At 49.5% G+C, this 25,311-nt stretch overlaps 6 protein-coding genes across 6 annotated transcripts; 4 read left to right on the forward strand and 2 right to left on the reverse strand.

The window, feature by feature from the left end:
* Positions 1 to 1,946: 1,946 nt before the first annotated feature.
* On the forward strand, positions 1,947 to 10,401 carry C8Q69DRAFT_411972 (putative translational activator; the record flags this gene model as incomplete). The annotated part of the gene is made up of 6 exons (XM_028628311.1): positions 1,947 to 2,067; positions 2,093 to 8,905; positions 8,959 to 9,150; positions 9,220 to 9,375; positions 9,424 to 9,704; positions 9,755 to 10,401. 6 exons carry the CDS (start codon positions 1,947 to 1,949, stop codon positions 10,310 to 10,312), a joined length of 8,121 nt encoding a protein of 2,706 aa, XP_028489525.1. The 3' UTR covers positions 10,313 to 10,401.
* A 285-nt stretch (positions 10,402 to 10,686) lies between these two features.
* On the forward strand, positions 10,687 to 12,116 carry C8Q69DRAFT_440944 (50S ribosomal protein L19e; the record flags this gene model as incomplete). The annotated part of the gene is made up of 4 exons (XM_028628700.1): positions 10,687 to 10,696; positions 11,268 to 11,556; positions 11,664 to 11,814; positions 11,961 to 12,116. The coding sequence occupies 4 exons, from the start codon at positions 10,687 to 10,689 to the stop codon at positions 12,114 to 12,116; spliced, it is 606 nt and encodes a 201-aa protein (XP_028489526.1).
* Positions 12,117 to 13,113: 997 nt separating this feature from the next.
* C8Q69DRAFT_440945 (hypothetical protein) lies at positions 13,114 to 14,430 on the reverse strand (the record flags this gene model as incomplete). The annotated part of the gene is made up of 2 exons (XM_028628701.1): positions 13,114 to 14,111; positions 14,199 to 14,430. 2 exons carry the CDS (start codon positions 14,428 to 14,430, stop codon positions 13,114 to 13,116), a joined length of 1,230 nt encoding a protein of 409 aa, XP_028489527.1.
* A 1,565-nt stretch (positions 14,431 to 15,995) lies between these two features.
* Positions 15,996 to 18,639, forward strand: C8Q69DRAFT_40233 (hypothetical protein). Its single transcript, XM_028627962.1, has 3 exons — positions 15,996 to 16,192; positions 16,687 to 18,083; positions 18,142 to 18,639. Exons 1-3 carry the CDS (start codon positions 16,168 to 16,170, stop codon positions 18,391 to 18,393), a joined length of 1,674 nt encoding a protein of 557 aa, XP_028489528.1. The 5' UTR covers positions 15,996 to 16,167; the 3' UTR covers positions 18,394 to 18,639.
* A 245-nt stretch (positions 18,640 to 18,884) lies between these two features.
* Positions 18,885 to 20,331, reverse strand: C8Q69DRAFT_489862 (hypothetical protein; the record flags this gene model as incomplete). Its single annotated transcript, XM_028632114.1, has 6 exons — positions 20,258 to 20,331; positions 20,087 to 20,168; positions 19,811 to 20,019; positions 19,321 to 19,747; positions 19,081 to 19,253; positions 18,885 to 19,027 (listed from the first exon to the last, which is right to left on the reverse strand). The coding sequence occupies exons 3-6, from the start codon at positions 19,863 to 19,865 to the stop codon at positions 18,885 to 18,887; spliced, it is 798 nt and encodes a 265-aa protein (XP_028489529.1). The 5' UTR covers positions 19,866 to 20,019; positions 20,087 to 20,168; positions 20,258 to 20,331.
* Positions 20,332 to 20,492: 161 nt separating this feature from the next.
* C8Q69DRAFT_452857 (hypothetical protein) lies at positions 20,493 to 23,320 on the forward strand. Its single transcript, XM_028629590.1, has 4 exons — positions 20,493 to 21,135; positions 21,192 to 21,977; positions 22,033 to 23,187; positions 23,254 to 23,320. The coding sequence occupies exons 1-3, from the start codon at positions 20,960 to 20,962 to the stop codon at positions 23,141 to 23,143; spliced, it is 2,073 nt and encodes a 690-aa protein (XP_028489530.1). The 5' UTR covers positions 20,493 to 20,959; the 3' UTR covers positions 23,144 to 23,187; positions 23,254 to 23,320.
* Positions 23,321 to 25,311: the final 1,991 nt, after the last annotated feature.

Genomic DNA, 25,311 nt, shown 5'->3' on the forward strand with positions numbered 1-25,311 from the left:
AAAGTGAGAGGCAATGGCGTGTCCTGCGGTTTCGACCATTTCACCTCCACAGCTTTTCGATTAGAATACGACGATAGTGAAATATCCTTGTATGTTACTTTGCAATTCGCGTCTCTAAACGTTCCGAAACCACGTCAGAATATCTACCAGAGAAGCGGATAGAAACGACTGACCTTGCCTTACAAGCATCTTCGAACACACGTCGAGGACTTAACCCAGTCCATTTCCCGAAATTACGGACCTGGATATTAGCGGGAGCAGGCCCAGCCTGAGCTGTCAGCTCTGTGGTTGATCCTTCGGCGGAAAACATATCACCGAAGAGGCCTAGGCTCTCGTCTTCGGCTTGAGGTGAGTTCATAGCAGCTAGTTCTTCCTCCGCTATTTTCTCTGCTTCGTCCGTTATGCGCTGCGCGGCCGAGTCTTCAGGCCGTGGTTCAGCAGTCTTTCGGACAAATGCTGCCTCTCTCCTAAGGTTGACTAGTATGTCCTTCCATCGATCTTCCGCTTCCGCTTGATCAAAGAGAATGTCATTTTCAATCTTCGATAACTTGTATTTGATTTTGGCGACTTGAGGATCGGAATCGCGCTCAGATCCTTTCTGTCCTTTCTTGCCCTTCTTCGGTTGGTCAAAGTGATCGGGCTGAAGATTGTATAGCTGAGTGCGGAGGTTTAGAAATTCTGGAGTAAGATTATCTGGGTCAAGAGAACCATCAGAATCATCAAGGTCGAAATCGGGCACGCTCGCCACTGTGGGCTGGCTTTTCGGCTTCTTTACTGCTGCGTCAGTCTGCGAGGCAATGGATGGAGTAGACGAACGTGGCTGCTCGATTTCTGGCCAGGATTAGCTTCATCATATGTGCAATGGCTTCCAAGATCATTTACCGTTCAACCATGACGATTTCATGTCTGACCCCTTGGGTGCCGGGGCCTTGTCCAGATAGGGTGGAAGTTCATTGGGGTCACAATTCATGGCAAGCCATTCCAAAGACTCTTCCAGATTCCAAATGACATCTTTACTATTACTTGTAGGGTTCCCGGAAAAGTATACCAAGATATGCTTCAATGCCTCTTGTATCTTTGGTTCCGGAAATCCAAGCTTAAGCAATGTCTCTCTCAATGTCCAGACTCTAACACATAGGTCCTCTTCTGAAGTAGGACCCTTTGATTCATTGGAATCGTATGCGGGAGGAGGATCGGTCTCATGCTGCTCTTTTTGAGCTAGATTAAGTAGCTGATCCAATATTTCTGGAGACAACCAATCTGTCAGGCTCAATGTATTCGCTTGAGGGCGAAGGACACGTCGCTCCGTCTCAAGTTTAGCCACCTGACGGGCGGAATCGCTTTTACATTTAGACGCGTATTTATCAACTAGTAATTGTAACTCTGCCTCTTCAAGGTGTTTCTCAAGATCCTCAGGGCTGTAGTCTTTTAGCGCCTGGCCCTCCGGCGCGGCGGTAGCAGCAGCAGCAGCAGGCTCGCTCACTGGGACTGGCTGAGATTTCTCAACATCCGATGCAGCAGTGGATTCTGCGGCGGAGGAGACAGTTGGAGAATCAGTGGTCTTTATCTTTGAAGGGACAGAAACAGTTGCAAAGCCTCGCGCGGGGTTTGACGCTGGCTTCTTCTTTTTCTTGTTCGGCGGCATAGTGAGCCAACACCAGGAACAACAGCCGCAAAGGCCCTAGTGAAAGGACGAAGACCAGATCGAGAGAAAGTGAAAGACAGCAAGTCAGTGTGAGCTGACCTGAAAAGAACGAAAGCGTGCGTGATGAGACGCGAGAAGATGGAAGATGGGTAGTCATCAACCCATCGGAGCGGCGATGTTCCCAGCCTGCGGGTGACGGAGCTCTCCCCACAACGTCGAAAACTTTTATGACACAATAGCGGGACGCGCCAAACTGCTCGACCAGGAGGATCGTCCACGTCGACATGTCCCATGCCCCAATATGGACGACGAACAATGGAATGAAGTGAAGAACGGGGACCTGGAGAGCCTGGGCAACGTCCTGCTGTCGAGCTCGACGTCCAGGAGAATTCGTGCTCTCCAGGAACTTCGGGATAAGAATGGTAAATCCCCCGCCTCATGCTCAAGCCAGCCCGATCACTGACAGCTCTACAGGCGCTGTTCTTGCGCAGCCCTTTCAGATTCCTCTTCTAGAGCTCTTATTTCGGACATACCCTCTTTATGTCGATCGTCCATCACGTCAAGCTGTCCAGCAATGTCTGCGCGCCATCCTGCGGGCTCCCATCAAGGCAGATGAACTGAAATATCTGATTCAGAGGCTGCTGAAGGAATCCTCCAAGCCAACGTTGGCTCCCTCGTCGGCGTTCGTTCTAGTGGAATGGTGTTCTGTTATCCTACAATTCTTTCGCGATGACCCGAACATCCCTCTGTCAATGATCCTGGATATCTTATCGGCTGATGCCAGACTGTTGGAGGTTTGCCTGGGAGGAACACCGAGAGCAGCTGTGAGGCAGTCCGCTATCAGGGTTACCAGACGTGCTCTTAGGGCGACCTTCTCATCAGAACTGCGCGGCCCAGATGCTATACAGGAGATCGTTACGCGACTCACAACTGCTTCAACTGGGGCGCAGAAAAATGCACCTTTCCTTGGAGTTGTCTCTGGTGTCTCTGCCCGGCTTCCAGACAGAAAAAATGTTATGGAGGGACAAAAGAAGAAGGTTCTAACGTTCTATGCCAAGGAAATTCTGGGTGCTCGGGCTTTGGTTCCTGCTCACATAGCCAGCGGCCTGTCTGACTTTTTTGCCTCTTTCGTTACATATGAAGACTTGACGTCGGACGTACTTCCGACTCTCGAGAAGGCTATTCTGAGGTCACCAGAAGTAGTACTAGGTGGTCTAGTCCCGCCGCTCTGCTCTTCAATTTCTGAAGAGATCGACCTTTCCGAGGTTTTCTATTCTCGTCTTCTAAAGCCTCTGCTGTCAAGCCTCAAGTCGACAAACCCGGCAATCAGACAAGGTGCTTCTCTGTCCTTCGCGTCATTTATCTCAAAATGCAAGACGGAGAGTTGGCTGGGCAAGGTCACGAGCGAGATCATCGGCCCACTGAAGACTCAGAAGATTACAAATGCCGATCAGCGTGCGGTCCATGCTGAAGTACTCTCGTCTATTCCATGCTTCATTGACCTGTCCCAGGAGATAGTTCGCGGCCTAGTTCCCGTGTTCTCTCGGGAATCGAACGAGCCGACCTTGGAAAAAGAGATCGGTGCATTCTGCAAACACCTTGAGTTCCTCATTCGCTCCAAGGTCACTATCTCTGACGACGTTATAAGTGCTCTCGTGAAAGGTTCTGCAGATAAGCGAGTGCCCTTCAAAAAGCTTTGGCAGCTTAATGTTGCGGAATTGCTTTGGAATCTCGATGACGGAGTTCTTCTTGATTCTCAGAACCAGTCGCTCATTTCTCAATTTGTGGGCAAGCTGAAGGACACCTTCAATGAGACTGTCTCCAATCCTTTACCTGCAGCTCAAAGCGGTTCTGTAACAGGAGCATATGCATTTGTTGCGCTGTCCGGCAGGAGATCCAGGAACAAGGAAGATGCTGCATCGTCGGACTGGGCAGACATTGTGAAGCAGTCCATGACACTGGCCCCGAAACCATCCTTTGTACTCAACCCCAAGGTTTATTCTAAACTAGTGACTCCGGGTGATTTCTCATGGGAGACAAGGGCCCTTGCTGCTCTTGCAACGGAGCGAGGTTTCATACAAGCAGACCCTGCCGCGAAGAACTCCTGGGCTCAGGCTTTCCTCTACGCTATAACCGGCACCGAAGTGTCCGCTAAGACTCGAGAGGAAGCGGTTAATGTGTTGTCTGATGTTTACCTGAAGAATCCGGCTGTGATTGGGAATGCAGTGATTGATGCTTTGTGGAGTTGGATTGCATCTTGCGTCAACGGCGAAAAGGAATCTGCGGCGGTAATGGCAGGACCAAACAGCGTGAACTTCCTTCATCTGGGGGTAAAAGCAATCTGCCCTCGTCTTTCGGATTGGCAGAAGACGGGAAATGCAGGATGTGAGGCTGCACTGAAAGACCAGCTCATTCAGCTCATTGTTCTTTGCCGCCCAGGACTTGTACCTGGTTTTTCTTGGATCGACTTGTGCCTACGGGTCGGTATAGATCCTGGAAATTTGGTCCGCGAACATACCAATGAGTTCATGAAGCAATTGACTAGCGTACTTGAAAACCCGGTCCGGTCAAAGCTGTCTCAAGCGAAGGCTGCTGTCGGAGGTGCCGCCGGAGACCTAGCATTCGTGGCTCCAGACGAAATGGTACCGCTTCTTGTGGATCAGATTCGAGATGACTTGGATGTTGCGCGTATATCCAAATTCACACCAACTGATGCTGCAATCGCCCGCACCCCAGAGGGGACGACATTCGTAGATGTGCTCAACTCCAAGGCTAAGCAGCCTCTATCCGACAAGAGTGTCAAGGACTATGACACCCTTAAGTGGGAAGAGGAGTTACGAGCCCAGATTGCTGAGAAGAAGGGCCAGAAGCAGAAAAAGCTTACTGCAGAAGAGCAGTCTAAGGTTAATGCACAGCTCGCTAAGGAGGCGAAAATACGAGAAGAGGTGCGCTCTGAAGTTGAAAGAATCGAGAGAGGAGCAACGATCGTCCGAGGCCTTGCGACAAATACACCTACGGATGCGGATGGGTGGATCAACCAAGCTGTCAGTTGCCTTCTGTCTCTCGCACGTGCAGGTGCAGGTTTGTTCGTCGGAGACGTTGTCTCGCGAGCGTATCTCTCTTGTTCAGAAAAAGTATCACCGCGCCTAGGCAACATCAGACCTTTTGTCGGTGTTGCCACCCTCCGAGCTCAAGGTAGCACTTACCTCCCCTCTGATATGGAGGTGGAACCCCTTGGGGAACTGGTCACAAGAATCCTTTACCGGCTGCGCTTTGCCTCAGAGCAACGACCCTTTGACACTTCATCACTGGCCTATGTGCTGCCGCTAGTCCTCACCGTTCTTAGCAATAACGGAATCGAAGAGAAGAAAGGAGAGGAGGAAGGAGAACAGGTGCTATTGGCCCTGGAGTTTGTTTCATTCCACTGCAGCTCATTCTCAGATACCCGCCTCCCTCGGGCAGAGGTCTTGCGACACCTTATATCCTCCATGCAGAAGTATTCTCAGCATTATAAGCTGATCAAAGATGCTTTGTTTGACTTCTGCCGGTCCATATCGCCAAGTATCAGCAGGGAGGAACTGGATACACTTCTCCAAGGCACAATACTGCCAGGCGTATCTGTCAGAACTGCTTTGCTTCAGGTCATTGCGGATGAAATTGACCTTACCGATCTCGACTTCTCCGAGCATATTTGGCTGAGCTACCATGACCACGTGGAGCAGAACGCGGAACTCGCTGAAAGGATATGGGAAGAAAACGCGCTGGAGGTCGACGAGAATTCATATATTGCAATTATGAAGTATCTCGGGTCCAAGGATTCACAGCTACGAGGGACTGCGGCTCGTGCCCTGGCCCATGCGATTGACTTGAATCAGTCTGTGTTCGAAAATGTCCTGTTCGACCTACAGTCAAGATACGAAGATGAGATCAAGCCTAAAGCGCCTGCGAAGGATAAGTATGGAATGCCGCTGAAGGCGGAAGTTTCGGATAACTGGGAGATTAGGAGCGGCATTGCTCTCGCTTTCAAGGCCATGACAAAAGGATTCCAAGGCGATCAGATAGTGTCATTTTTCAAGTTCCTCATCGAGAAAGGGCCCTTGGCTGATAAAAACCCTGTGGTCAGAGCGCAGATGGCGGACAGTGGGAGAACCGTTATTGCACTTCGAGGTCAGGAGAAGGTTGAGGAGCTAATGACTCTCTTTGAGACAACACTGGAGACTTCGGATAAAGCAACCGAGAGCTCGGACTGGCTCAACGAGGCTGTGGTTGTCCTTTATGGATCCCTCGCTAGACATTTGAAGGCGCAGGATCCGCGACTGGAGAAGGTCATCAGGAAGCTCTTGGCTACTCTTCCGACACCCTCTGAGAGCGTGCAGTCTGCGGTGGCGGACTGTCTACCTCCACTGGTGAGACTTGCTGGAGATGCTGTTTCAAGTTACGTCGAAGAGTTGCTCGAGCAACTTCTTCGGTCAAAGCAGTATGCCTCTCGCCGTGGTGCTGCGTACGGTCTGGCTGGAATAGTTCGTGGAAGAGGAATTGCGGCATTGCGAGAGTATCGGATCATGTCTCTCCTCAGAGCAGCCACTGAGGACAAGAAAGACCCAAACCAAAGGCAGGGCGCGTTGCTTGCATATGAGCTCTTTTCTACGGTCCTTGGAAGGACATTTGAGCCATACATCATTCAAATTGTGCCTCAACTTCTGGCAAGCTTTGGAGATCCCAACATCGATGTCCGCGATGCCTGTCTTGATGCCGCGAAATCTTGCTTCTCGAACCTCAGTTCTTATGGCGTGAAGCAAATCCTGCCGACACTCCTCGAAGGTCTCGATGAAACACAATGGCGTAGTAAGAAAGGCGCTTGTGATCTTCTCGGTGCCATGGCATACCTTGACCCGCAGCAACTTGCGGCGAGTCTTCCGGACATTATCCCTCCTCTGACGGAGGTTCTTAACGACAGCCATAAAGAAGTTCGCAATGCGGCAAACAGAAGTCTGCAGCGCTTTGGAGAAGTCATCAGTAACCCGGAAGTGAAGAGTCTGGTCGGTGTGCTTTTGAAGGCACTCAGTGACCCGACGAAGTATGCCGATGAGGCTTTGGATGCGTTGATCAAAGTATCCTTCGTGCATTATCTCGACGCTCCTTCGTTGGCGCTTGTTGTTCGTATCCTCGAGAGAGGCCTTGGAGATAGATCCGGAACCAAGCGCAAATCCGCTCAAATCATTGGTAGCCTGGCCCATCTCACGGAGCGTCGTGACCTCATATCGCATCTCCCTATCCTGGTTGCTGGACTACGGCTTGCCGTTGTCGACCCCGTTCCTACTACCCGTGCCACTGCGTCCAAGGCTCTTGGTTCTCTCATCGAGAAACTGGGAGAAGACGCGCTTCCAGACCTCATTCCGAGTCTCATGTCGACTCTCAAGTCGGACACTGGCGCTGGAGACAGGTTGGGATCTGCACAGGCTCTTTCTGAAGTTCTTGCAGGACTGGGGACAACCAGACTGGAGGAGACATTGCCCACTATCTTGCAAAATGTGTCCAGCTCGAAGCCGTCTGTCCGCGAAGGCTTCATGTCTCTCTTTATTTTCCTTCCTGCTTGCTTCGGTAACAGCTTTGCTCCTTATCTCAACAGAATCATTCCGCCAATTCTATCAGGTCTGGCAGATGACATTGAGGCAATTCGAGAAATCGCTCTGCGTGCGGGTCGCCTGTTGGTCAAGAACTTTGCATCCAAGGCTGTCGATCTCTTGCTTCCTGAGCTCGAGCGCGGTCTGGCAGATGATAGCTACCGTATTAGGTTGAGCTCAGTCGAGCTGGTCGGAGATCTGTTATTCAGTATTAGCGGTGTCACCAACAGACAGGATGCAGAAGAAGAGGAAGAAGGAGCAGCACAGGCAGGACAGTCACTACTGGAAGCCCTCGGAGAAGAGAAACGAAACAGAGTCTTATCCTCTCTGTACATCTGTCGTTGCGATACCTCTGGCTTGGTCAGAAGTGCTGCGATCATTGTTTGGAAGGCGCTTGTCGCTTCTCCTCGCACGCTCAAGGATTTGGTTCCTACTTTGACGCAGCTGATCATTCGCCGTCTTGGATCATCCAACATGGAACAGAAGGTCATTGCTGGCAATGCACTTGGAGACCTTATCAAGAAGGCTGGTGAAGGCGTCCTTGCAACCTTGCTGCCATCTCTCGAAGAGGGCCTTCAGTCGTCGCTCGATGTTGACGCCAGGCAAGGTATATGTCTTGCTTTGCGAGAACTCATTACGTCTGCATCAGATGAGGCTCTTGAGGATTACGACAAGAGCCTCATATCTATTGTGCGGACTGCTCTCGTCGACAACAGTGAAGATGTGCGTGAGGCTGCAGCTGAAGCATTCGATGCACTGCAGCAGAGTTTGGGCAAGAAGGTGGTTGATCAGGTTCTGCCTCATCTCCTCATGCTTCTGCGTAACGATGAGGATGCCGAACAAGCTCTGTCGGCCCTTCTTACCCTTCTCACGGAGACTACCCGTGCAAATATCATTCTCCCTAACCTCATCCCGACACTGCTCACTCCACCAATTTCCGCTTTTAACGCCAGGGCTCTTGCGTCGTTGGCAGAAGTAGCAGGGCCAGCCATGACTCGCAGGCTCCCGACGATCCTGAACTCTCTGATGGACGGTATCATAGAAACCAAGGACGATGAGCTCAAAGGCGAACTCACCAAATCATTCGACACAGTCTTAGTTTCCGTTGACGAGTTCGATGGTCTCAGCGTTACGATGAACGTCATGATTTCTCTCATGAAACATGATGATCATCGTCGACGCGCCAATGCTGCTAATCGCCTAGCCACTTTCTTCCAGGAAGCTGGGATCGACTTCTCTAGATATTACCAGGATCTGATCCGTGTTCTGCTTATATCATTCGATGACAGAGACAAGGACGTCGTTAAGGCTGCTTGGACTGGCTTGACACAGTTGACTTCACATATGCGCAAGGAAGAGATGGAGCTTTTGGTTATTCCTGCACGCCAAGTGCTCCGACAAGTTGGAGTTCCAGGAGCGGACCTGCCTGGCTTCAGTCTGCCAAAGGGTATCAGCGCAATTTTCCCGATCTTCCTCCAGGGTCTTCTGAACGGCAGCGTGGAGCAACGCACGCAGGCTGCACTGGCTTTCGCCGACATCATCGATCGTACAGCAGCAGATGCCTTGAAGCCTTTCGTGACACAGATAACTGGTCCGCTCATCAGAGTCGTCTCCGAACGTTCTGTTGAGATCAAGTGTAAGTTCATTTACGACTGGAAGGCTCCAATAGCACTAACGAGGTCTCAACAGGTGCCGTCTTCTACACCCTCAACAAATTACTGGAAAAAATTCCCCTTGCTGTCAAGCCTTTCCTGCCGCAACTGCAGAGAACGTTTGCTAGGGGTCTAGCGGATCCGTCGAGTGAGACTCTGCGTAACAGAGCCGCCAAGGGACTTGGTATTCTGATTACTCTGACTCCCAGAGTCGACCCACTTGTTGCAGGTGAGTCCACACAGCATAAGCATAGTCTTTGTTATTTTGCTTGGACCATCGGGTTAACCATATCTACAGAACTTATTACCGGCTCGAAAACTCCCGATCCCGGTGTCAGAAATGCGATGATGAAAGCGCTCCAAGAAGTGGTGGGCAAGGCTGGGTCTAGCATGAGCGAGGCCTCAAGAAATGCTGTTCTCGCCTTGATTGACGATGAGACCAGTGATTCAACAGGTACTACCCCCGCGACGCTATCTCATATAGAATACTTACAGTGTACAGATGCCATGGCAATAACCAACGCGCGCCTGCTTGGTGCGCTCGTCAAGAACCTCCCGACTACAGCTGCCTTGCCACTAATCAAGTATGATTCCATCCTTCTGGTAGATGACAATGCACGCATACTAACGGGAGTTCTCAGGAACCGTGTCCTGTCCACTCATTTCACCCATGCGTCTGTCCTTGGATTGAATGCCGTATTGGTCGAATCGCCTTCGTTGCTGCCCGAGAACTTCCCCGCGGAGACGCCGTCTATCATATGCCAAGGCATAGCTCATAAAGATGTAAGTGGTAGTTTCTGTTAGTGACGCGATATACGCTAACGTTCCGATAGACATTCATATCCGATAATAGCGTCCTGGCTGCTGGAAAGTATCTCCTTACGGAACATGCCAACAGATCGTTTGAGACAAATAAGGCGATATTTGAAGCGCTGGCCCCCGTGATACAGCCGGGTGCCCCGTCAGATACCCGCCGCCTAGCTCTCGTGGTGATCCGTACAGTTAGTCGTCTACACCCGGAGCTTACCAGGCCTCATTTGCCTCTGCTTGCGCCTCCGATCTTTGCAAGTGTCCGCGATGTCGTCATTCCAGTCAAGCTCGCAGCAGAGGCTGCTTTCTTGGCCTTATTCTCTGTCGTGGATCAGGAAGGTGCCGTCTTTGAAAAATACATGGCCGGGCCAGGCTCCGAACTTCCTCCTGGACCGAAACGGAGCATGTCCGATTACTTCAAGCGCATTGCCTTGCGTCTTGCTACCCAGGCAAGAGAGCGGAGGGAAGCAGAGGGAGGCCAGGGAGGTCTGGGCCTTTCAAACGACGAACTTGAGGATGAGAAGGAAGTGTGGAGTATTGGGAAGGTGGACCTTGGAGAGGACTCTTTTGGTGATGAGTGATTGATTCCCCTTGACTCTCAGGTCGACGAGTTCCACAAAAGAATGTATTTAGATATTCCGGTAAATATTATATGTGATATGATCCCATGATATCTTCCCACGTATTAACCCGTGACTCATTTCGTGATACTGTTCCTTCAAGATCGTCTTTTCCCCCTTTTCTCTGGGCTGGGAATAGTTCTGAACGTAACTTCCAGCAGAAGTTAATGATATGTTATTGCCATCGAGGGCGGGATGATTTCGAGCTCAGGTATATCATCTATAATTAGTAACTTGAATCTATGTCTAGATTAACATGTCATCCACTTCTGAATGATCTAAATCTATTCCTGACTACCGCACGAGATGATCCCTACGTAGCGTAGCATCACGTGATGCAATTAAGTAAGCGGATCCAGAGACCCGCTGAGTGGTCCATTGAGGGGTATTTTTTCAGTACAATTGCAGAAGATAGGTATACAAGCAAGATTGTTTCATCATGGAGCGCAGGGGATCAAGTAATTAGAACGACTAGGATAACTGAGCGTATAATTGATGTTTCACCGTGATCAATAATAATAATCACTACCATAACTAAGCGCTGTTATTTGTTCTTGTCGAGATTCTCTTAAAGAGAGGGCCTAGCGCCGGGCGGAAAAGAGGGGGCACAAACCCTAATGTGGATTTTCTCGCTTAGGAGCACATCGCTTAGCTAATCAGCACCCTATCTCAAACTCCTCACTGAAATCACTCCCGTCGACGAGTGACAAGAACATCATCCGACAACGACCGTCGATACGCCGACATCAAGATGTGAGTCCATCTACGATTTCCAGGTCAAGATATGGTTCATGCAGGAGTTTTTCGACGCTGGGTTTTAAATTCTCTATCCAAGCCGCTGCGAAGCTCTCTGTGCCACGTTCCATGATCTTGCACCTCCGCCTCTCGTCATCCGTCTCGCATAAAAACTGACCAGGTCTTCTTTCTCTGAATAGGGTCAACCTTCGCACCCAGAAGCGCCTCGCGGCCTCCGTGGTCGGCTGTGGCAAGCGCAAGATCTGGCTTGACCCCAACGAGGTCAACGAGATCTCCAATGCCAACTCCCGTCAGACCATCCGCAAGCTCGTCAGCGATGGCCTCATCATCCGCAAGCCGGTCACCATGCACTCGCGCGCCCGTGCCCGTGAGCTGAACGCCGCTCGTCGTATCGGCAGACACCGTGGTCTCGGTAAGAGAAAGGGTACCAAGGATGCCCGTATGCCCAGGTACGTTTGGACTCTGTGGAAAGATGGATTCGGGGATTATCACGATTTCATCGGTGGGATATCAATCGTTTACCCTGGGACTTGTGCTAATGCGTCTGTTCTTACAGCCAAGTCCTGTGGATGCGCCGCATGCGTGTTCTTCGTCGTCTCCTGGTCAAGTACCGTGCCTCCGGCAAGATCGACAAGCACCTCTACCACGAGCTCTACCACCTGAGCAAGGGTAACACCTTCAAGCACAAGCGTGCTCTGATCGAGCACGTAAGTTTTTTCCCCATATTCTCCATCTACCCTGTTTATGGCTGTACCGTGAACAACCGATCTCCTCTTATGAGAAACGCCCTGGATCGATAGCAGACAGAGCTCGGTTTTTTTGAACAAATAGACTAACAATTCTTCCCATGTAGATCCACAAGGCCAAGGCCGAGAAGGCCCGTGAGCGTGTCCTCAAGGAGGAGATGGATGCTAAGCGTGCCAAGACCCGTGCCGCCCGTGAGCGACGACAGGAGCGTATCTCCGCCAAGCGTAACGCTCTGGTCGAGGAGGAGGAGGCTCAGGAGTAATTTTCTTTTCACGCTTTCTGATGGTGCGGAGGTCGTGTTGGGAAATATCAGTCCAGAGGTCAAGGTCGACGGTCTGACTGCTTGGGATGGATATCCGGAGTCGGGAATTTGGGTCAGGATCAAAAAAAGGAACCATTCTTCTTCCTTGAAGGAAAGAACTCGGACATTGTCTGGCCATTTGTGTGATATGAAACTCGGATTTCGTTACATTGCCTGTTTCAACCCATCCAACGAAACCGGATTTCCATCCATTTCCCTCCCACGGAAGGGAGCTCCTATGTTCCTAGATTCGTTAAAATCTAAATGTCGTAACGTTCACAGCATACTGGACCGCGATTGTTCGTGTTTAGGCAAAATGACATGCTTATATCTTCAATCGTATCGCAGCTCCCAATAGCAGTCAACCTGGAGAGGTATATTATTTGCTGTTCAAGGTGTGATCTATCCAGTTCTAAGAAGACTATCTACCGACTACCGTTCAACTGTCTGAGAGCCTTCATCCCAAGAATATATATTTGTTTGCAATTGGGAGCTCGATCAGTTTCAGCTATGCTCTCTGTCTACTTAGACCATGCAACTAATTATTATCTCCCTGTTACCACATGCCACTAGAAACTAGTATATTATAAAGAAACCGCGTAACTCGTATGTACATCCCTATGCTAGTCCGAGCACCATCTTGAGATTGAACAATCCGAAATAGGTGAACCCCAGCTTCGAACTCAGCCATTAGTGAACTCCCTTTCCCCCAACATTGGCTAGCCCATATTATCACAAATTAAGTCGAAGTGTAAACGGCACAATAAGTCTTACTATGTCGCATCTGAGAGATGGCTGGCGACCCTTTTTGGGTCCAGAACTGTGAGAAGTTGAAAAGAGTCCATAATCCGTCGCGCAAAGAATATTGTTCATTCATATCGCTGGACACATAACGCATCTGATTGGAAATAGTCCCCCAGGCGCGACACCGATATGGGGTATATGGTATTAATGATGGTCATTTGTTTCGGTCGTTGTTTCTCGGTGAGTATATCGTAGAATCCGATTTGCTACTGAACGTCTGATCGAACTGAGTATCGGCTCCAAAGATTCTGAAAAACTTATATGTTGTTATAGATGGTTCTTCCAAGTCAAATGGATCGCTGCGTGTACTAGTCGTTGAACTTCGCGTCGACGTCCTTTCGCGATCTGGTCTCCATTGTCCAGGGCCAGCAGATGTAGGCTGATAGCTAAAGGTACATTCGCTAGGACTCAAACTGCCGCGTCCGGGAAGGACGATAATACTGCTGCTGTTGCTTTGCTCCCTACTGTGAGATTCGTCTTTATTGGAGCGATTCTTCCTTTCTCGACTCGTGCTTGATCTCAGTGTGTGTAGACTTGAAGTTGAACGAGAGAGCGAGCGTCTAACTTGCAACAAGCGGTTCTCAGGCCCAGCCGGTGGTGATGGGTCAGCAAACTGGTCCTTCATTATTGCTATACTGTTTTCCATACCACCGTCGTCTTGTATCAGCGCCGCATCAGAGGATTGGCTTCGAACCTCAGTCGAATCCATGGGGCCGAAGCGACCCTCAGATTGAGATCGGTCCGGCAGCACTCTCGAGGACCGGCCCGCAGCGATGTTGGCCACGGCTCTTGGTAGCTGTTCCAACTGTGCTAAAGAGTCTCGGATGTGTATAGTACTCTCTAGTTTACTTTCCTGGAATGGTGAGCCTCCAGGGCTCGATATCTGTGTGGACCTCCCCCTGTCGAGTTGCGGTTTCTCCGTTGCATAGTAATCCGTAGCATCACCTGTCATTCGATTTCGTCGACATCGTATCAGTTTCCAGGCCAGCAGAGCGAGGATTATTAGCACAAAGGCACCGAGTGAAGTAATTATGGCAATACGAAGAGTATTCTGGCCGGTACTATTGCTTGCTGGGGGATCTTTCGCGGATATTCCGGCCGGAGTCGTAGAGGTACCGCTTGATGGCGGGGCCCCGGGGACCTTGCTTGTCACTGATTTCATCAGGTTCGGATCCTTGGGACGTGCATTCGGGCAATTTTTCTTCTTCTTTTTTGCTTGGCAGCAAGGACTGAACTAACCTTTAGTTTCTGCAGCGTCCGTGGCAGCCGTTGAAGTGATGCTAGGTCGCGGTACTGGATCAGATGCAGTGGAGACTTGCGTTCTTCCAGCAGATGAAGTGATAGTTGCTTGATCTGTAGCTGTTGTTTCAACAGATGTCGATGTTGCCGTTGCTATTGCCTGTGATGGAGCTGCTGTACGTCGCACTTTTGTGCACCTGAGGCCGCTGAACGTAACTATTGAATTCGACATGGCGCTGAGAGCACAAAAGAAATCAGGATATACACATGTAGCGGTCAGAAACAAAGATCTTGAACCTCTGAGTATAGTTGGTTCAAGGTAAGATGCTCATCAACGGCGTGTGGTTCACAAGTCAGCGGGTAACAGGCGGTTAAGCAGATAGTGTGAGCACGGTCGTTGATTACAAAAGAATAGAATCATTTTAGTGACCTGACTAAAAGGTAAGAGATCAAAAGAAATTGTCAGAAGTATCGTTTGACAGAGACAGAGTTTCCTGATAGGGAGTTACTAGAAGCAGCATAAGCCGGTTTGGGAATCAGCGAGTCGTATGGTTTCAGACCGCAATGGTGAAGCAGGATCGGAACCAAGCCACTAGCAAGGACCGAAAAGTAGTTAATTTATCCTTTCGAGAATGACGAACGGTCAGAACAGGGGGCCAATTCGATCAGCGCCACTGCATAATTAGAAATCATCTGTTTGAGCGGAAGGCAATCTCCCGAAACTGATTTCAACTTGCGCATGATCGAGCTTGTTCGAAGCGTTCTGAGCAGCGGCGATGTCCTCGACTGTGGGTGTGAGAAGAATGACAGATACAGATAGGCGAGGTCCATCGAGCTGTGGCTCCAGGAAGCCTCCGTTTCGTTGAAGTCATTATCTGATTCTGGAGAGAAGTTAGAAGATGGCTGGGCGTTTGCCATCCTTCGACCACGGATTAATGAGGGCACGCAGCTGGAATACGAACGCATGAACAGCTCAGCGGGCCGTGAGACCGATCGACCCAGGGTCTACAGGCCCGCATAGTGGATATCAATGAGGGACGAACAGTTCAGGAGACAGATGGTTTCAGAGTTGTTGCTCCGAGATCCAAAACCTATACATTTACAGAGCTCCCAGGATGGTTAGGCGCGGTCATGCGGATGCTGACTCATGTCAATGCTTCCCGTGTAAAGATCCACGGTTCATCTCATGATTCTCATCTCATTCCATCGTTATTATTATTGATATCGAGCAGTGATGAATGTTTGGAGATAAGCCTGGTGGTCTTTTGACCTTCCTACGAACATGTGAGCGGAATGAAGCGGTCCTCCAGGGATGACCTGGCAAAAGGGAATAACAATGCATCTCCAAGAAACATTTCGCCAGAATCCCTGTCGGCGGTAGGCTTCTTGTTTGTCGGTCTGTTGCGGTACAGCGTTGGTCTCCACCGCGCGATGGCCCTTAGTAGCAAGTTAGTGAAGTAATTACTGACTTAGCCGCAGCGCAAGACGCCCGGATCGCCCATATCAGCAAGTCCAACTGGCGGTGCTGCCCCCCAAAGAACTGGATCGATGTGTTTCCTGCCAAGCAGGTCGACCGTTGCGGACAGCTTGGATAGCTATCGAATCTCCTAAGCAGTCCATCCATCTGCAGCTAATTTGTGGCTCAAGACTTGCCCAACGCCCGCTAAGAACGTCAACAACTGCCAGCAAAAAGACACATTCGCGAGCTCGTCCTTCTTCCCTGTGTGCTTGTCCAACGTGGTGAGTCTGGTTGACGGGCCGAAACTCTCCTCGAGACTCTGCGAATGTGGTCCTCCACGGTCAATCACCTCACTATCGTCTTTTTCTGAGCGCGCAGCCGTGTTAGTTCTCTTGTGCCTCGCGCTGCCCACCGGTTCAGAAAGTGCGGGGTGGAGCATGTGTGTCGGTCAGGAGTTCCTCACCGTGTCCCCCACGCCTTAACATCCAAGAATATATTATATCCTCCATCATGTTCAGTTGGGGTAATGCTCTAGGTAAGCAGTCATCTGTGGTCAACTGCCCCTATAATGTCTTTTGCCCTCATGGCGGGATCCAGGTTCCTGCATAGATGACGGTCGCATGCCATTTCAACGTCATGTCATCGCCTGAAGGGAGACATCTAGTACCAGACTCCACATCATAAGAGGATAACTTTGCGTGCAAACTATCTACGCCGTCAAGTGTCTCTCTGAGTTTGATATATTCTGCCGAGACTGGGGCGCTTTGTCCCGTATCTCCCGTTGAGTCAATCTCTACAATATCCTGTTATTCCATTATTACGATTAGCACTATTCATTGATGTTTCTGTTCTTCAATTGTCGTCGACATTGATTGTATGACGGCCAACTCGATGTAAAAGGCGGAAGTGACTGTCAGACCCATATGAAGGCACATTTGCCGGCACATGAGTCGTCAAGCTCTCTCTGTCTTCCATAATGTTATGTCCATGCAACTGTAAATTGGAGCCCATGCTGATACAGCCATGTAGCTTTGCCCAGCGTGGGCGTTGACGTGGACAAAGAACGAAAACCTCCACCGCGCCCTACGCCCCTCGATTTTCCGTCTTATGAGCTCCCAGACGTCGCAGAGGCCCCGTCGGAAGCTTCATTCAGGGATCTCGAATCGTTGCTCCTTGCTGTCCGGAAACCACAGGATATCTCAGCGGCTCATTTACGAGCTCTGAATTTGCGAGTGCACTCAGACGTACCAGTGGCGGATATCGTCCAACAAGATCGATTGACGACTCTGCCCCCATTAGCTTGGGAGGATGGCGAATCGACTCAGCCCACAGCAGAAACGTCAACAGGCCACGGATTGTGTACAAGTAACGGCTATCCATATCCGACGAGGGGCAAATTCGATGTGGTCAGAAACGAGCTCCTTTTCGATAATGATGACGCTTTCCGGGAGGTCTCGCGTTTGCCCCCTAGACCTGGCCGCCAAAAGGTCAAGTTGACGCAATCAAGGAAATTCTGGTCTGCTCTGGACCGGATGGCTCAGTACTGGGATGCTAGCCTTGATAATTATATAGAACGTTCCTTGACAGCAGATAGTGCCTCCGCAGATGAAAGAATGCAGACGGACAACGAGCAGTCAGATAATGTTGATGAATCGAACAAAATGGATATAGACAGCGGGTCGGCGACTCGGGGATCCCTACGGAAGGAAGCGAATGAGGACGCGAAGTCGACAGAAACCATGTATACGGGACGCCGAATCGGTACTGGAAGTGAGATGCCAGAGGATATACGCGAAGATACAGTTCGTGGCTTTATTGAAATGGCCGCGTGGCCCTTCGGATGCCAGGTGAACATCCCAACCAATCCACCTAGACTTGCTGTGAGGAATCTTCTTTTCCCTGTCCGTCAGACCCTCGTCGCGGGAAGAGCTCCTAGCGATCGCCAGATAGCCAAAAGGGGAATCCTCGAAGGTCCATTGCTCCTAGCTCAATGCCGGCCGGATACCGTGTTCCGGGAACCTGGTCAAGCAGCCGGCCACGGTACGCAGGAACTATGTGATCTTTTCCGGGAAGTTGGCGGCTTGCTGCTTACTGCCCAAGAACGTGCTCGAGAGGATGCGATGGAGGTGAGACCCGGAGAGGGCAAATGGTGGACAACGACACCCAGATGGGGTGGAGCGCCCAATGAAGGAGTTACCGGAGATGGCAGGAATTCAGACGACACGTCTCCTCCGGGAAAAGGGAACATTCATAAGCGCTCCAAGTTGGATCACGCCGTATCGTCGTCCCGTAGGCCAGGCCCTGGAAGTTCGCGCAAGATGTCGGCCAGTGAAAAATGGAAAATCATTGCACCTCCGCAGAGTCTGTGGGATAAGCGAATGAAGTATATGCAGATTGGGAAACCCAAGGATAGTCCATTTGATGACGTACGTACCAGGTCCTTTTCTTGCCATGACCATTCAAGGCTGACCGTTTACTGTTTAGATCTATATGATATCGTCCATAAATCATCACGTCTCAATTGTGCACCTCAGAGTGCATCGTAGCTACATCGATGCCCTAACGACCGGCAAAGTCGAGCAACCTGTGGGTCCTACAGACTCAGAACAGCCATGGCATGTTATTCACCTTCGCCGTACTCGGTGGTTCGATCTCCTGGAAGCAACCGATCGTGTAGAAGCTTTCGAGGGTCTCTGGCGCATCTTTCACTATTTGATGAGAAAGGACTCCGATTAAACTTATTGCGCGTCAATCATGGCATTCACCATTTCTCCGCTTGTGTGGCCATCTACGTGCGTGCAGAACCTAGCTATCTTGATGGAGTATGTCGATATTATCTTTCACTCGGTCGAGGCAAGAAAAAAAAAACTCTTTGAAAAATTCGTCCCGATTTTATCTCTTTTGAAGCAAACAAGTCATTCCTTTCTCAATAATGTGATCATTTCTCCGTGGGTACAACAGACTAGATGTCCCAAGTGGAAACCTCGTATTTCTCTTGTACACCATCGCCTACAGGTTACCTTATATAATCTTGAATCTTTTCATCACATGCTTACGGCTAGGCGACGTTTGCCCCAGTACAATATTTTATGGTAGCTCTCTGTTAGAAAGATTAAAGAATCGGGGCCCAGGAGAAATTTCTTAGTATGCATTTCAGGTATAAATTGCTTCTGCCTTAATGAAAGAGAATTTGATTTTATACATGGGCTAGCTGTGTGCCAACAATATCAACCTAACCCCTGGGTCTTCACTGCCCTCTCTATGAAATCCTCGAGGGTCGTCGGCCTTCTCCCCAGCAGCCACTCGGTCACATTGGGGTTGCCAAGGAGGCCACGCCGGTTGTAGTACAACAGAAGTCGTTCCAAGGCATCTTGGACCTTCGCATCGGGCGGCCCACCGCCACGGATTTGTGCCATCATGCACGCTCAAACGAAATTCTCTCGATTCTGATCTCTTTGCCTAGAGCGCGACTAGCGGCTTCTACCACGGACTTGTAGTTAGTTGGGTAAGTAGAGACCAATGGGTACTGGGCGAAATAATGCTTCTCTCTTTCCTCAAACACTTTGGCAGCAGCTTCTCCGTGGTCCTCATAGATGCTGAACGAAAAGGCTTGGAGATCGAAAGGCGTCATGAAGGTCGGTTGATCTCCTGGTATCTATTAACATGGAGAAGAATCCGTCCACGAAGTGACTTGGTTGCAATATCGTAAAGTTCAGCCCGGGCTCCATTAGATATTCCTCCACATAGCGCTTAGCATTATGATTCATGAGTTTCCGCAACTGCGTCTGGAGGACCGAACTGTAAACGAAATGCTGAAAGTTCGACCCTTGTCGTCGAGACTCCACGACCGCAGCATCGATCATGGTATAGCCCACCTCGGATTCATGGGGATGCAAGGAAGGACCGACATGCCAGATTGCGGTTACACCTGAGAGCGATCTGGAGGCGTCGGCCGCGTTGTTCATGTCCGCTTTGACCACCTCAGCCTTGGGATATTGCTCCTTAAGGCGCTGGACGGAGGTATCTGAGTGCGCGGTGAGCCGAAGACGTTTCCATTTTGGTTGGAGGTGACGAAGCAGGTAAGGTGCCTCTGCGACAACAAACCACCGTCAGCTCATGTTAGACCGTTTGTCTTCATGTGTACTGTACATACGCTTGCCACTCGCGCAGGTCACAAGAATCAGATCGTTGTCATAGTCGACTACCATCTTGATAAACTAGGGACCAATTGCAGTGCAGGCTCCGAGAAGTGTGATATAGATGAACAGAAGCCTTGACGCTCCCTTGAGGGTGTTTTTATTTACCCTCTCATGGTCGCTGCGCCCACTGTATACAGGATTCTTGACAGTTCGCTTTCCTCGTCTGGTGATAGTGATGTTAGCATAAGATTTGGCTGTGTCATCTCACGCAATAGCATTCACTCTCGTACCTCGTTATTGGCGGTCTCCTTGACATTTGAACGAAAGATTAACGTGCATTGCCGTCCTGTTTTGGCAACCAAAGTAAATAAACTGATTCTCCAGTCAATATAGGTATGTTTCTCTTTTACCAAACATATACATAACAGGGCTTATCTTTCAAAGTTCATTATAGTACTCACTTTCACTGCAACGATTTATGCCTGTCATGGCCTCTCGCCTCAACAGGAACAAAAGTAAGGAGCATTGATTGAAGGCCTCTTGAAGAACTGAAACTCGAAAGATGCGAAGAATAGGTAGTTTATTGATCGGAATGTCGGAAAGTCCGACCCCCGCTTCTGGTTCCTGGATCGGCTTCAACCTTTTTGATCTGACCGTACAAATAATAATATTATTATTACTTCAAGCATGGTTCTCGTGGTCTCTAACCATAGATTGCGTCACATACATCGTTATATTATAAAAAGGCTACCAAGGGACACGCCCCTAGGAGCAGCCTAGCAACACCTAGATCTACATTTTATTTACCTAACATACCTATCTACTCCTCCACTCTATCTAAACGCCAAAGCATCTATCTCTGATACCAGCCACTCCAAATCACACCTGAGAAAACGGCACAGAACTAGAATACGATAATAATAAAAATAAAATAAAAAATGGAAAATGGAAAATAATTCAAATTGAGGCCAAGAGATTGTTGTTCTATACCACCGGCCCCTCAAGATCGGGAACGGAAACTCCGATCGCCGTTTTCCCGTATCATTGTCAATTGATATCACCTCGCCCCTTTGTACTCCGACGGGGATGCCGTCGCAAACCATTCTAATTCATGCAAGCCAGTAGGCGGACTTACCAGAACTCAGTGTCGTTGCTTCAATTTCATGGATCCGAGTCACTCTGGGGTCCGGGCCAAGAGACGGGCCTGTACAAACTGTACGGCGGCTAAGGTGAAGTGTACTCCGTCCAGCCCGAATATATGTGAAAGATGCCAGCGGCTCCGGAAGCACTGCGTCTATTTGAACGTCTCTGAGACTCGACGAAAGCATAGAAATACCGCGTGAGCTCGCTTTGATGATAATAATCGCGAGTACAACGGGTGACTGATAGACACAGACGCGTGGAAAAGCTCGAAGAGCGATTGGCTGAACTAGTCAGCGAACTGTCTCATATCAACAACCACCAAAGGCAACGCACTCCCTCCCCAACATCTTCAACAGCCAGGACCACTTCATTGGGGAATCTCCCTTCAACCGTTCCGCAATATACTGGCTCTCCACCCATCTCCGTCCCGGGTTCTGCTTCGAATCCAGGGACCAACGTTGCTTCGTGGAACGAAACTGTTCCGGCTCCGTCGTTGCTTCACGACGATGAGGGAACTGACATCATTGACCGCGGCATATTGACCATGGACTATGCCAGAGCGCTGTTCGACACATTTAGGTACTCCTACACAATTCATTTCCCATTCGTGATTCTACCCCCTGACACAACGGCCGAGTGTCTCCGTCGTAAGAAGCCTTTCCTTTTCCTCTCCATAATGGCTGCCGCCGCCGTCAGTAACCCCTCGCTGCAACGTTTACTCGGAACAGAGATTCGGCAACAAATTGCCACGAGGATCATTATACGGAATGAAAAGAACCTGGACCTTTTGCAAGGCCTCCTGGTCCACTTAGCGTATCATCATTTTTTCTTTGCACCAGAGAACCATCAGACGTATCTGATAGTCAACCTGGCCCTTACCCTTGTCCATGAGTTGGGACTCAATCATAGTGCGAGGTTGAAGAAGAATCTCGATGGTGTCCCGACAGAGTTGGGTAAGATGGGAAGCGCTGAGAGATACGGTCAAAGAACGACGGAGGAGATCAGAACATTTCTGGGAATCTTCGTGCTCTCGGAAGAGTATACATCCTTGACCTTTATTGTCTTCTCGACTACAGTCTGACTTGATGTCCAGGGTCGCTAAGATGTATCGGGAACAGAACCGTGTATGCGACCAAGACTACGTGATTCAATGTTCTCAACAGCTCGTAGATGCAAACGAAAGGCCAAGTGATCGATGGATCCAACGTTATATACAACTCGTTATACTTTCAGCGCAGATCAGTGATACTTTCAGCTACCACAACCTGGGAAGCAGTAAGATTATGGGCGAAGGTAGCATCTGTGTCATCGTTGACTTATTTAAGCGACAATTGGAGTCTTGCAAGAAAACGATCCAAGAAGATACCCTCGAGCAAGAAGCTTTCTTATGGCGTGAGATCCAATTTCTGGATCTCTGGATCCACGAGGTCTCTTTCCACGATGTTCTGTGGGAGAGACCCATCCCGGGCACTCAGACGGCAACGAGGACCCTGCCGCCGACACGCCTCAATATGCTGTGGCATTGCCTCACAGTCGCCAAAGCGTGCGCCATCAGCTTCCTTGATGTGCCGCAGGCGCAGATGTTCCATCTGCCTTTTATAGCCTTCTCCAAGATCTGGTACGTGCTCATCATCTTCTTCAAGGCCGTCTTCTTCCACGAGAAGAATGAGGACCGCGATGCCTTCGTCTTCGCACCGGGAACAATTCGTCCGGAACAGCCGTGGGATGTCGCGCTCGCAGCTCGCACAGGCGAGTTCCGCCTTATTGCCAGCGCGATGCACCAGAAGTTTGTCACCATGATCACGGACGAGGTCACGACGAACGGCGATCGCAGCCCCATGTGGCACTTTGCCTTCTTCATGAAGGGCATCCTAGCCGCCTACGAGCACCGCATGAATCGCATAGAGAAATGTCATGACCCGTCTATCGGGATAGAGCAGCAGCCGGATCCGAGTAATAGCGACAATAATAGCAATCATAACCGAGATCCTTCCTCGATGGCAGCGTGCCCGAACATCCGGAACAACGCGATGACTGGTAGCACCAACGCCGGCAGAGCACAACCGAATACTAACGTGATGGATACGGGTAGTGTCGCAGTGCCTTTAGACATGAGCACCAGCATAGCACCGGAGTGGATTGAGGAAATTTCCTGGGGGGCCATGATGGACAATATCATGATGATGCCTCTGCCATCCTGGTGAAACCTGTTCATACCTCTTTCACAGAATGACATATCAAGTGAATTCTGTTACTTCGACATTGGGGATTAGACTAGGCCAAATTTAGGTCTGGCGAGGATCACGCCACTCACTTGATATGTAATTGAAGACAACCTACTCCCTGAAGGCGCTAGAGGACAGGGTACTCAAAACAATTAGGTATGGTACTGTCTGGTAAACTCGCGTGTAGCTTGGACATTAGTCTGAATAGAACAGACTAGTATATCTGCGAATAGGCATGACTGGCAAAAAAAAGCACCTATATCGCATCTAGGCAGCAAAGTCTGACAAAAGATCTGCTAGGATTTGTTGCACTAGGCTTGATTCCAGCAACCAGCTCTTATCTATCGGTATGCCGGTGCACTGCTGAAGAGGTAGGTCACGGTCAGTGTTATCAGGATCCTTCCTAGCTATCCTATCTGCTGTTGTTAGGGAAAGCTCAAGCGGAACGTTACCTGTGTTCCTCCTCGGTGACCTACTCCGTCAGGTCTTGTCGCAGGTGGTCGATACAACCTGCTTACCGCAATCCGTTGGGTAAGGCTTCTACGTTGGTGTAACGAACGGGTCTTTGATGAATACCGCGATAGCTAAGTCAGAAGAAGGCCTGGTCTGATCGTAATCCTTCCAGGTATTGTCTTACTGACCCGTAGTAGATAGTGTAGATAACTGAATCGGATTAAGTGTGAAGAACTAAATGCATCTGTAGAAAATGAATGAGCGTCCGTATACATTCGGCCTTTCCTTAGTATATCTTGCTGTCTTTGATCAATTCTACCATTCTGCTATACCTATACCCGTTGGTATATCTACAAGTTCTCTATTGTGGAATATCATGTGACGCGCTCAGTGATCCTCCGGGTATTCCTTCCGTGTGTTCCTTCAGCTCGTAACAATATCTTACCTAGGCCGATCTACAGGCGAGCTTAGCTATACACTGGCCTTCTTCTATCGTAATTATGGGCTTTTATTCTTATGCGACTCGAGACTATGTAGGATCATTGCCAGCAGCATTTTGATATCTACATTCTAGCCACTAGATAGAACAAAACACCCAAACGACGATGTCCGTGGTCGGGTACAGACGACATTATCTATCGCAGCATGTAAACATCCACATGAAAAGCTAAAGCTAACTAACAACTGGACAAATCTTTAACATCATTACACAGTTGACAGAAACTATTCTTCGGCGGGTTCAAAAAAGTGGCCCACTTTGTATGGGAAAAAGAGCACCTTGCGTATCTCCCATACAAAATTGTTCCCCGCCAGGAACTTCTGTACATATTAACCGTTGCATGCAGGTTTCGAACCCAATGGAGTCCGGTGGGATTGTATATGACGGTGAGTCTATATTGGGTTATTGAAGTCTTGATTCTACTGGTTTGGAGGTGTTATGGCCAGTAATGTGGATCGTACTTGATAATTCATCGCGACGAGCGACAATTTGGAACAGCGTAGGATGTAGTTTTCTCGCCATGGCGTGCAGGAGAAGAACCAATTTAATTTATTCACATGAGAATCCGATGTAGAGGACCAACAGTAAAGAATTTCAGACCGTCTACCACGACCCAGCTTCTAGGATGTATTCTAGGAGCTAGACTGCTGCGTCATTGGAAAAAGACTAGGACATCAAGTCAAAGGACCTTATACTGCACTGCCTTATATGCCACATAATCATTATTGGCTTACACTATACGCCCAAGTCTCTAGAGCGAGAGCACTGTTTCTCTATAGGTGAGCTTTTTTCGATCGCTAAATAGTTCATGAGCCGTACGCTATAAGATGGCCTGATCCCTGATATCTTAAACTGGCACAGGAACGCGGATGCTGCCTCTTGGACAGTTCATTGAGCTCACTTGTTTTATGGTAACCTGCCGATACTTCTATATGCCCCATGTCCCGATCAGGGCTATTCCTTCAATCGTTCTTTCCCAGTGCCAAGGGCTTAAAGCAACTTATATAGACCGGAACGTACTTTGAGCCAGTAAATACTGTCTGACTACTGTCGTGGACTACACTTGAATCATCTTGCTCAACTAGCCCCTGAGGAACATATGAATAAAACAGTCAACGTGTATATTCATCCTGCATCATTGACCGATAAGAGGGACCCAGGAGTCAATGTAACAGATGGAAATATATTAATCAAG

Source organism: Paecilomyces variotii (genome assembly GCF_004022145.1).
Source record: "Paecilomyces variotii strain CBS 101075 chromosome Unknown C8Q69scaffold_1, whole genome shotgun sequence".
Lineage (NCBI taxonomy): Eukaryota > Fungi > Ascomycota > Eurotiomycetes > Eurotiales > Thermoascaceae > Paecilomyces > Paecilomyces variotii.